This window comes from Thamnophis sirtalis, unplaced genomic scaffold (genome assembly GCF_051295495.1).
Source record: "Thamnophis sirtalis isolate CommonGarterSnake01/CBP01778 unplaced genomic scaffold, rThaSir2_p1.2 scaffold_12, whole genome shotgun sequence".
NCBI classification, from domain to species: Eukaryota; Metazoa; Chordata; class Lepidosauria; order Squamata; family Natricidae; genus Thamnophis; species Thamnophis sirtalis.
The window spans coordinates 66,752,146-66,764,808 of NW_028261392.1; the positions used below are offsets into that span (position 1 = coordinate 66,752,146).

The following is a 12,663-nucleotide window of genomic DNA, read 5'->3' on the forward strand; positions in this document are numbered from 1 at the left end:
TTTCCAGGTTTTTAAAAGAAGAATAGATATACCATATTTTTGGACTATAAGACGTACTGGAGTATAAGACGCACATTAGCTGTAGAGGAGAAAAACAAGGAAAAAATCTGCTTCTTCTGCCCGTTTGCCGCCGCCATGGCCTGTTTACCACCGCAGCCCGTTCGCCACCACCCTTTCGCTGCCAATTGCCGCGAATGGGCAGCGGTGGCAATTCCCGTCGCCTAGAACAGCTGATCGGCACCACACCAACCTCGCGCCCCCCCCAAATCCGGAATATTCGCTCTATAAGACGCACAGACATTTCCACCATCAATGATGTAATTGTTAGGAATATATTTCTAATGGTTGGGTTGGCAATAAATCATGTAACAATGCTATACCTGTTTCTTTAAAGCATACCGTAAAATGTGATTGGTTGCTGATTTTCCTCAATCGGCCATAAGAGGGAGCCAGAATGACTGTTAGCTCTCTGTTTTGTTAGATACTGGCTGATCTGATCTGAGTGCCGTGAGCTATTGTAAGTTTTGCAACTGCTAGCAAACTTTGTGTACCGGACTGATTATATGGATACTGGACTATGTTATTTGGATTATCCCTTAACTGAAAGACGTTGATGACTGACTGTCTTATCCGTGTATGACTTGTTTGATGGACTCTGATACCTCTATTTCCACAAAAGGAAAAGCCTATTTAAACTGCAGTGTCTCTTTATGCTGGTTTGTGTGTTCTCCAACACAACTCTCACAAGGCTTCTCTGAATGTACTCGCTCTCCCAACGGGGAGCTTACCTAACAGTAATAGTTCTCCAATAGTGTAGTCTAGCGATCTGAATAAAATAAATGGTAACGAAGTACTATACAGTGTCATTTTATAATTACTACTTTCTGTACCACATCATTTTTTTCTATTTGTGCTTTATTTTATTTATTTAGATGAGCAACAGAATTGTTGATTTATCAGTTTTTAAAAAACCTTTATAAGGTTTAAAATTGTAGGATATGAAAGTTCTACAGGAAGCTTAAGTATACTTTATTATGTATTTTTCTTTTATCTGGGTTTTTGGCTGATACCTTGGTAACAAACATGGGTTTGAATTTTAGTTCAGCAGAGTATGGGACATGGCAGAATGAATTGTTAGGGAAAAGCAGCTGTGGAAAAGAGTTAAATGTTCATCCTTGGCCCTTTTCTACTCTAAATCACTCCTTCTCATTATTATTTTGCCTCAATATAGAGGGATCTGGCCCCTTGCCTCCATCATTAGTTTGATGTTTTATCTCTTTAGAAACAGTAAAGTAATCAATCATATTTTGCCTTTTAGATGTTTTTCAGTATCTATAACAGATATTGGTTGTTGGAAAGTAAGCAACTCAAAAGTTCAAGCAGAATTTGCTGTTAATCTTTTTTACACTTTTTTTTTGCATCTCATGAAGCTGTATTGATTGTTTACTGTTAAACTGTCCCTCTATCATCCTATAAGTGTACCATATTTTGTTATTAAAGATTTGAGATATTGAGGAATCTTACTCTGTTGGAAGAGAAGTTGGTGTGCAGTATAATCATGATTGATCGTCTGTTCAAGTAATTTTCATTCATTTATTTAAGTCCACATTCTATTTTATTGTGGATCCGACATCCCTTCCTAATCTCTCTTGCTATTTTCCATTTCATTCCTATAACCTGTGCCTATTATTCTGTGTATTTGGCAAAGAATAATTAAAGGAAGAAATAACAATTTTTCATTGAAAGCATTAAATGTTTCATTGGATAATTGTTGGATCTTCACAGTAGGGCTCCAACAAGGGAACAAGAATTATAAAGAATTCTATCTGGGGGTTTTACTGTCAGGATTAGGAATAAAATATAGAAGGTTGAAAACTGATAGAATTTTGAGTCCTTAATTATTAGTAAGCTGGTGAAGGAAGAGTCTTTTTAAACAATTTGAATTTTGTCTTGCTGGGCTTTTTGTAATTAACTTCCATTCACCAATGAACTCCTTTCTTATACTCTTTACTTATGTTCAATATTCCTTCTACTGTTTTTTCCAGTTTCACCAGCAATCTTTTACAAACATTTAAAAGAGTTTGTGCAAAACAGAGAAACTAACAAAATATGAAACCACTTGCTGAACTCTCATTTGCTCTCCCTTCCATTATTTGCACAAAGAAGCCTTTCAGTTGCATTGCCATGGAAATACTAAGATATCTTGAAGGTGATTAGGAAAAAAGGAAGTCTTTCAAAAAGAGGTTTCTTCTCATATGATGGCATGCTTGCTCCCTAAATATAAATACATGTTAAAATGATCTTACAACATTTTAGGTTTTTGTTTTCCTATTTCAGTAGCATGATTTTATTTGTATTATACCGGTCTATCAAAACCTATTTTATTTATTTCATATTGAAAATGCTTGTCAGTCTAGAGTGTGTGGTTTTCTTATTTTAACTTCATATTTGTTTGGAAACTTCCGCAGCAGACCACAAGCATTAGCTGATAAATTCAATTTCTTTAGTTAAACTGATGGAAATTAACAGGGCATTTAGTTATGATTATGTTACTATTGACTGTCTCTAAGGAGAAGCTATTTATTACTGTCAAAAGCAAACAAATGCAATGCGTTTCATTGTTTAAATGTAGTGTTTAATCATTAGCATTGTTGCACTTATATAAATATATGTTTGGCAGTAGGAGGTTGTATTTTTCTTCATAGCACACATATAATTAAGATTTATATTAATAATGATCTTAGTAGAATCATATTCATTCTATTTCCATAAACCATATTCCACTTTTTTTAATGCTGTTGCAACTTTGAAGGGTTGCTAAATGGATGGCTGTAAGTCGAAGCCTACCTGTTTAACTTCTTAATGGTTTATGCTCCAGGAGACTCAACATCGCCACTTATAGATAATTGGAATGATGTTACTTGATTTCTTCAATACTGATCAAGGGATATTTTTTTTTATTAAAAAAATCAGAAATCAAAATCGTTTTATAGATCAGTACAATCCGCCTCCTGAACTACTCTCTGTTTTTACTTTGACTATATAAAGTCAGTGCCAGTCTACAGTATTAATTCTTTCACCATCTCTATTTTTAAGGTTTGTGCCATCCGATGAAAAGAAAAAGCAAGGCTGTCAGCGAGAGAACGAGACTTTAATACAAAGAAGGAAAGACCAAATGCAGCCTGGTGGAACCACAGTCAGTGTCACGGTGCCGTATCGTGTAGTTGATCAGCCCCTTAAACTCATGCCTCAAGACTGGTAAGAGAGAGAGCGTTTTGTTGCAATTGGTGTTGTCTTCCGCAACCAAATCTAAAATCAACACAGTTGCAAGTAATGTATTCTTAGTCATTGTTTTACTTTTGATACAGAGCCATCTGCTACCTCCTTACAGGCATAATTTGTTCACAGTTACAATGGTGCTGAAAGGTCATTTGAATTCAGTCCTCACATAAATGACCATCACAGCATCCCTGTGGTCACGTGACCAAAATTCGGGCATTTGGCAAAGAGCATGTGTTTACGACACAAGCAATAGTGGTGAATATCTGTGGCTCGAGTGTAGGATGATGGTGAATGCTCGTTCTCCGTGTTGTGTCCCGGCCTTCGCAGAAACAAGAATCAGACTCCACACAGGGAAAAGCCGCTTTTGAATTAAAGGCCTTAAAGTCCAGGCAAAAGCCCTGAAGCCATTGGTCTTATCAGCTTGTCACGATAATTCCAAGGCTGGGATGCAAGTTAAGTCAGTTCCAATGAACAGACCTCGGTCCTGGCAAGGCCGTCTTCGTCCCACGAAACACAATGAGCAACATCTCCAGAAAAGCCAACGGTTGTCTGAGCCAAGATGGCCCAGTGGTTATAGTGCAGCACAGCAGGCTACTTCAGCTGACTGCTAACTGCAGTTCGGCAGTTCGATTCCCCTTGGCTCAAGGTTGGCTCAGCCTTCCATCCTTCCGGGGTGGGTAAAATGAGGACTCAGATTGCTGGGGGAAATATGCTGACCTTGCAAAACTGCTTAGAGAGGGCTGTAAAAACACTGTGAAGTGGTATCTAAGTCTAAGTGCTATTGCTATTGTCTGCTAAGACCCACTCCCCTTCCTTCTATTTATTCCCGAGGCAGGGAGGGGCCATCCAGCATCCACGTTTCTTTTGTTTCCTGAGTTGACTCCTTGTCCTCTGTTGTTCACCTTTCCTGTTTGCTCTGCGTCTCTGGAACAGGCCCCAGCTGTTCCTCCCCCTCACTCATTCCTGACTCCAAAGGCAGCAGCCTCTCTGGGGGCTGGGAAATACCGGATGGCCCTGGCTCTATCTCTGTCTCCAGATGCTGAGCATCCACCAGAGCCTTCCAGAGGCTCCAGAACTGAGCCAAGTTCTTCCCCAACCTTCTCATCATCCGAGTCTGCCGCCAGCTCCGCTGGCAGCTGGCAGGCCACAAGACTCCAGGCTTGTGGATTGGTTTCCAGATGTTTCATTATCAGGTTAGGTAACATCTTCAGCAGAGATTTATGACCCAGTGACCCAGAATCATGTGATCACCATTTGTGACCTTCCCAGTGGGCTTCTGACAAAGTCAATGAGGGAAGCCAAATATGCTTATTCACTGTATGATTCACTTAATGATAAAAAAGAGTCATAAAATTGGGCACCATTCACTTACACCACTTAGTTTCCATTCCTAATTATGGTTGTAAGTGAAGAACTTCCTATAATACTGATTTCTTATACTTGGAACCTTGGTGAACATCAACTGGAACATGGCTAAGTTAAAAGCATGGTAAAGAATTGCAGAGTTAAACTCTGAGCTTTATAGGAATCTAGCTTAAATATATGGGGAAAAATATTTACAAGTAATATGGCATTTTTTGGCTTTCTTTGAGTTAGTAGAACCTGTCCCTGAACTGCAATTCTCAGCTAACTGGCAAAAGGAAAGTTGAGTTCTCTTTCCCCAAATTACAGAATACATTGCATTGCGTTTTTCCAGTAGCTCCAAAAAAGTAGTTTTCTGCTCATCATTTCACTACTCAATACTTTCTTTTCGTAATGATTTACCTATAATATTTTTATTCTAGCCATCAAGGAAAAATATTTCAAAGTGATTCACAAAAAAAAGAAAACAATTTATTTATCATCTGAATTAAGATTATAAATTTATCTGTGGGAGGTTTTTTGTTTGTTTTCTGGTTTCAAAGAAGGTATTGAGCCAGTAGTTTAATCTTTAATATTCTCAAATGTAACAAAAAACGAGGATACCTTTGAATAAGTACACTTAATTATGAACAAAACATTTTTGTTTGAAACAGTAACAAAAATTTTTTTAATGTTTCTAGGGTAATAGTTTTGTTCTTTCTCTTAATCCATTACTGAAGTTTTTTGTGACTGAAACCTGAGTGCTTCACTCTCTCTCTCTCTTTATATCTGTATTTTAGGGATCGGGTTGTGGCTGTGTTTGTCCAGGGTCCCGCCTGGCAATTCAAGGGCTGGCCATGGTTACTACCTGACGGATCACCTGTGGATATTTTTGCAAAAAGTAAGGTTTTTACTTAGATGTAATTTTATGCAGTGTATTCATTCATAAATTATCTTTATTTTATTATGTCTTGATGTTAAAGTCTGGTGCTACTGTCAAAGCTGATGTGGTCTCATTAAATATTCAGTTAGTTAGCAAACCCAGCTTGCAGTCCAGCTTCTATTAATTTATTTATTGTGTTTATATTGTACCTTACTTCTATGAGTGCAAGGAAGTGTACATGACCCTCCTTTAAAAACATTGTGAGGTAAATTGGGCTCAGAGAGACTGGCCCAGAGCCATCTGGGAAGCATCTATGACTGACCTTGAATTTTAACCTAGCTATTGAATGCAATAGAACCAGTCAGATTGAGAATTGAGAAGTCAGGCTAAGAACTGGAAAAAGAACCAAGATGTAAGTAACCTCTGTGGGGTTTTCCCACTGCTTATCATAACGCAAGAAATCATTCTTGGAAACAGGAACACAGAAGGTTGAAATGATAATAATGTAAATATTATCTCCAAACCAGTTCGTAGGTTTGCTGCTAGAAATGTGTAGCTCTTGACCTTCAAAAATGAAATCAAATGTTAATAAAGATAAACTGCTTCTTTCTAATATGAAGGGTTTTAAAGCATGTTTACCTATATCAAATTACAAGATTTATTGTAGACTGACATCTTTAAAAAATAAGAAAAAGAAGAGGAAATCATTTAAAAAAAGCAATCCCCTGAAAGAGGAACCAAAGCAGTGGAGATCTCAAACAAAATTTCTTTATTGAAATACCCTAAAAGAATCAAACATGGAAGACCCTCAACTGTAGATGGCCAAAGAATTATACAATAGGTAGAAAGGATTCATGAGCAATCATGAAGAACCCCAACTCTACATCAGTCATAAGACAATCATCAAATCTAACCTTGAAGCTTCAGGTTTTCATTTTTTTAACCCAACAGTTGACATTGTTATTAATTATAATATACCCTTTTCATATTTCTTCACAAAATGCAAGTCTCTACCTTGTTACCTGCCTTCTCCTTTATTTCTCGGAGTCATTTGAAACTGAATTACAATATCAAAGGGCATTCTGAATCCCAACAAACTTTCTTAGTTCTATACAATCTTCTACTCATCCCAGGAAATACGATTTAAACATGAGCATTAAATTCTTAACTATGAAAATCTGCTTTTATAGACTTTTAACTTTGCAAGGATTACAATGAGATGCAAGAAGTCTAAATGCATGGTACAACTCTTTCAGTAGATCTCATCTGCAGTATCTCACATCAGCATTTATGGTAGCCAAAATCCTCTCCTAGGCCAGAGGTCTGCAGCTTTTGATCTTTAATCCCTCCATTTGTGGACTCTGCACTGTGTGCTCCTATAAAAATAATTTATTTTATCCCATTAGTCCACAGATGTTTGTGAGGAAGTTAACATTTGGAATGGAAACTTTTATATTTTGGCATTTTAACCAACATAAATGTTTTATTTGAATGCCATTTTAAAGGTCTAGTCACAATCACATGTTAATGCAAGTCCATTGAACTTGAAGATCACTTTTGTGGATGGATTCTTATTCACAAAACGTTCCGTACTGAGAATATCTTTTTGATATTCGTAGATTTATTTGTTAAGTGCATACATTCGCCATTTAGATATAGGTAATATACTGTAAGTATATTTAATGTACTTCCTTTTTAAAGGAAAACTGGTGTCTAGAATATGAGATTAGACTTTTAACAAAATCACTTAGAATATTCTTAATACATAAAGTTGATATATTTAATTTAAATTTTGAATGGAAAAAAAACCACTTTTCCTATATCTGCTACCAGATATAATGCTCCCAGGTGGTGTGTGTGTGTGTGTGTGTGTGTGTGTGTGTGTACACAGTATATGTACAGTATATATAATGAAATACTTCGTCTTGATGGTTTGAATTCACAAGTAATATACTGTAGTGCGTTTTGCCATTTAATACATTTTCCCATTTGGGTTGGATCCATCTCACAAATGTCAGTTGTGGGAGCTCTGTAAGCACCATTCTACTCAGAACACTCCCATTACGGGAAGGAAGAGCCTGGCAATCTTTGACTATTTCTTCCTCCACCTTTGGATTATAACCATATTATTCAAATGTTTCTTGATTGACGTTGCTGTTTTCTGTACCAATAGTTCTCAATTGGTTATATGAGAATGTGAAATATAGCCATGCAAATTAGGAGTCTTTATACTGTTGATGTATATTAGTGTTAGTTTTTTTTAAAATTTCTTAGATGCTCAAGGTTGCATTCGTAGCATGTATCCCAAAATTTTATTAAAACAATCCTATGAAGCAAGTTGGGCTGAGAGAAAGTAACTAACTCAAAGTCAGTTAATACCGTATTTTTGGAGTATAAGACGCACCTTTTTCCCTCAAAAAAGAGGCTGAAAATTTGGGTGCGTCTTATACACTGAATACAGCATTTTTTGCCTCCCAACACCCCCCCCCTTCACTAAAATGACTGTGCATAGCCTTTAGGAGGCTTTCAGAGTGCTCCTGGGGGCTGGGGAGGGCAGAAATGAGCAAAAAATGGGCCATTTTTTTTGCTCAATTCCCCACTACCACCACCAGGAACACTCTATAAGCCTCCTAAAGGCTATGCATGCCCTTTTTTGACAAAAAAATATGCCGTTTTTTGCTCCCCCCCCCCTCCCCGAAGCATTCTACAAGCCTCCTAAAGACTATTCATGGCCCTTTTGGGGGAGGTCTTCAGAGTGCAAAAACTTTTTTAAATTTGCTTCTTTAAAATCTTGGTGCATCTTATACTCCGAAAAAATACAGTAAATTTGCATAGTTAAGAGTGGACCTTGCTCCTCCTGCTCTTAGATGAACATCTTAATTACCAAGGGAAACATAGGAATTGATCATGTAATTGATCATCAATGAAGATGAAGAAATTACATGATCAATTCCTATGTTTCCCTTGGTAGTTAAGATGTTCATCTAAAGCAGCAGAGGCAAACAACCTCTGATTATGTTTGATTCATCAATTAATAATTCAGTTAATAAAAATGTTTAGAATTTGATTGACTAAAATGTTGTCCACAGTTGAGCAGGTGAGCATGTAACTTCTACTTCCAGGTAAAAATCTCAACTGCCTGTAACAAATGTCATGATAAAAGACAACCCAAAAAACAAAGGAATTCTGCTTTATGAAAAGATGAAATAAAAATAAGCCACAAAGAATAATCCCGTAAGAAGCAAACAGACAATTCTAAAAACCCAGATGTAGGAATTGGAGTTGGGACTATTTCACAAAGAGTAGGGGCCTTTTGTTTTATTTTTAATCTGTTGGAGACAAATTTTATCTTCTCAGAAATTAATAGCTTAACCATTAAGTAGGTAAGCTTAAGCTTTGAATATCTTATTCCTCTGTGTCACCCTTTACATCAAGCTGGCCTTTGGAACCATGTGTAAAGTATTCCTCTGTGGGCTACAATGAACTATCAGGATTCAAGTGAAATGGAAGTCACAGACATTGAGATAGCCAGAAATGTCCATGTTACATAAATGGAACTTCTATTCAAGTCTGGTTGCATTCTCAAGTGATACCAGCACGGTGTCCTATTTACTCTGTCGTAATTCTTAAAAATATATTTGGGTTTGGGAAATTATTGGTTCATTTTTCTGCCTTCTCTCTCATACAGTTAAAGCCTTTCATCTTAAGTATGATGAGGTTCGCCTAGATCCAAACGTCCAGAAATGGGATGTGACACTTTTAGAACTCAGTTATCATAAACGGCACTTGGACAGACCAGTCTTCCTGCGTTTCTGGGAAACATTGGACAGGTAAAGATCCATTTGAAAGGGAAAGATACAACTGTACGGTTCCCTCGCGCATGCGCGCTAGTCGTTTCCGGCTCTAGGGGCATTGCTCATTTCTGTTTCTAACCCGAAGAACCAGCACTGTCTGAAGACGTCCCCGTGGTCATGTGGCCAGCATGACTAAACGGTGCACAGAACACTGTTACCTTCCCACCAAGGGTGTTTCCTATTTTTCTACTGGTATTTTTTACGTGTTTTTGGACTGCTAGGTTGGCAGAAGCTGGGACAAGTAACGGGAGCTCACTCCGTTACACGGCGCTAGGGATTCAAAACACTGAACTACCAACCTTCTGATCGACAAGCTCAGCATCTTAGCCACTGAGCTACTGCGTCCCTTAATACAACTGTATTGTTATCTAAAGATCAGGAATCACTATTCAGATAAGAAAAGTCTTTATAAACTGTGTTTTATTGCAACCCAGATTCATTATGGTGTCAGGTGACTTTATACATATATAAAATAAAAATGACACATTGGATTTTTTAATCCTGTATAAATTTAAATTATATAAATTATTATATATTTTATATAATATATTAACCTCCCAGAGTTATTTTGCAGAGCGAGATGAGTTACGTAATAAAGAAATAAATTTCAATATTTTTGAATATTTTGTAACTTCTAACAGTCTACTTTAAAATTGATTTTCTCCCTTAGTCCTTTTTTAATGTCATTTGCAATACATATTATGAATTAATTCACTATGTGTATACATTTCATTAATAAGTTAGTATAGCATAAGGACTGCTCTAGAATGCTGCCTGCTTTATCAGGTTACTTACAAGTGCATTATATTGAGTTTCCATTTTTAAAAATAGTGGATCTCCACTCCATCATACTCTATATACAAAACTCTCCTATGTTTTCCCCCTTAATATAAAAAAATGTCATGATAAAAACAAATGTACACTAGTTTGACTAGTTTTGGAAAACATAATACTAGTTCCCCGTCCTTTCCCAAAAATAATTTTAATCCAGAGAATCCCAGTCTATCTATATCTCTTTGATGAATTTGTTTAGCCATTAAGATTGGTCTCACAAAGGTGATTGTAAGTTGAATACTAGATTTCCCTTCCTAGAGACCCAGGTGCAATTTCATTTAAGTGACAAATGGGTACATTGTTTTTGTGCCAGGTAGTTGTAGTCAGTCTCTAGTTTATTAACCACTTTGAGATTATTGGTTGAAGTACTGTACAGATATTATTAAATAAGTAGACCACCAATAAAAACAATAGAAGTTATGAAGTTAAATGGAAATTAAAAATAAATTTGTTGGGAAATAAAAGTCTTCTGTTGTAGAAAGTTCAACAAAGCATTTCTAAACAATATGCTAGGAAGCATGAAGATTTTTTTTTTCTTCTTTTCAATTGTGTCCGATTCTCAGCTTGGATGAGTCCCTATAATTTTCTTTGCAAGGTTTTTCAGAAGCTGTTTGCTTGTTTTCTTAGGGCTGAGAGAAAGGGACTGGTAGACACTCTTGGTTTCTAGCCTGATGCCTTAGTCACTATACAAAACTGGTTTTCAAAATGGATGATACTTAAATGTAATTATATTGCTTCTTTCCTCGCACAAATGGACATACTTTCTTGATTTTATCATTTTAATTGAATTGTGTTTTGAATTGTATAGATCATTTTTTACCTTTTGAAAATTCATGCTTCAATTTGCAAACTTATGTAGGCAGCAGCGACTGGTAATATGGATTTTCTCTCCTTTACGTTGCAGGTATATGGTCAAGCATAAATCCCACTTAAGATTCTGAATTCTAGACTGCCATTTCATTTTGAAAACTCTTGTGATCCAGAAAGGAAAGAAAATCCCCTGTCAGCATTTGTGAAGAAGATTATTAGAGAGAAAGAAGAAGTCATAATTCAACCTTTTATAAAACGTTGTTGGATCACCACGTTACAATGAAAGCCAAGAGTTCTTCTCTATAACAAGCAAGGGATTTTGCTTAAAACTATTTTTTAATAACATAATAAGCCTTTTAGCCTGCAATTCAAATTGTATATTTTGATAGCAGCCATTTCTTTCCCATTTTGTTAAATTAGCAAACTTTTTACAATTACTTTTTTGTTCAATAGAATATAGGTTGATTTTCATGGAAGGTTACAAACTTATATGTGTATGTATATATAGAAATAGAGATGGATGTTCTAAACTACTTCGCTTCTAAGCATAGTTCTTGGTTCTTTGATTTATTGTTTCATTCGTGAAAAACATTTTGTTTTTATTGGTATTATCTTCTAGTCTAAAGAACTCTAGGAACTGAGCTAAGGGAAGATTGCTTTAGCTTAAACAGATTGTCAACCTGTATATGTATATTGTATATTCTTTCTGTCTTTGAAAAAAAAGGGAAAGGGAAAAAGAAAACTTTTCTTATGATGATAATTTACCAAAACTGTAAAAAGAGTCATTATGAGTACATTTGAAGTGCAACATTTTCCATGCAAATATTTTTTTTAAATTGTGTCGTCTTATGACCCCCATTTTGAAGTATATATGAAATGCTGTATACACATTCTATTTGGGGCAACTGGGATTTTTAAAAATCAGAATTGGCAAAATCTATTCTTCTAATCCCAGAAGTTAACTGGTTTTTACCATTGGTATTACTACATTATTTTAACTCTATGAGAACCAGACGTGACTCCATAGAAGGAGCACATTTTACTGTACACCCAATCATTATCAACATGTTTCTTTCCAGATTTAGCACTGGTATAAAAAGAAGATGCAGCAGGAACTTTCCTTCTCAGGTTGTAAATCTGGTTATAAGGCAGGATCTTGCTCAATGTAATATCTCAATTGCAGGGAAAATGTAGATTCTCGCCCATTACAATAACGACTGCTCAGCATTTCCATTAAAAAAAATCAGTAACCAAAGAACATGTTTTACTTGATCAAGGAAGGAGCACAAGAGAGTAAGAAAATGTTATTTCTGTGTGTTTGTATTTTATAATATAGTTGCAGAATGCTGCATACGAGTCCACAGACAGAATTAACCTAATTGTTTACTTTGACCTGGATTTGGAGGGGGGGGTGAAATAATTTGGAGTTGGGGGGGGGGGGTTGAACCATGTTTTTATGCTGAGCATCTGACTAAAGTAAAATATTCTATATATTCTTCTTTAGTTTTGCTTTAGATCATTCTCTCAATGGTTTATCATGTAACATTTCCTAATGAAATGTGAACTTTTTAAATTTTTTCCTTCTAATGATTTTTAGGATATTCTGAATTTTTTTCATATTTATTTCTGGTACACTGAGACTGTGATTTCAATTTTATT

General features: G+C 36.0%; 1 protein-coding gene across 1 annotated transcript in view; it reads left to right on the forward strand.

Annotated features, from left to right (window-relative positions):
* CDC73 (cell division cycle 73) overlaps window positions 1-11,996 on the forward strand; it is an 88,038-nt gene extending 76,042 nt beyond the window's left edge. Inside the window, exons 14-17 of the mRNA XM_087726226.1 lie at window positions 3,097-3,258; window positions 5,424-5,524; window positions 9,195-9,336; window positions 11,099-11,996. Coding sequence (XP_087582352.1) covers window positions 3,097-3,258; window positions 5,424-5,524; window positions 9,195-9,336; window positions 11,099-11,135 — 442 coding nt within the window. The 3' untranslated portion in view covers window positions 11,136-11,996. The remainder of the gene's footprint in view (window positions 1-3,096; window positions 3,259-5,423; window positions 5,525-9,194; window positions 9,337-11,098) is intronic.
* The last annotated feature ends 667 nt before the right edge of the window (window positions 11,997-12,663 follow it).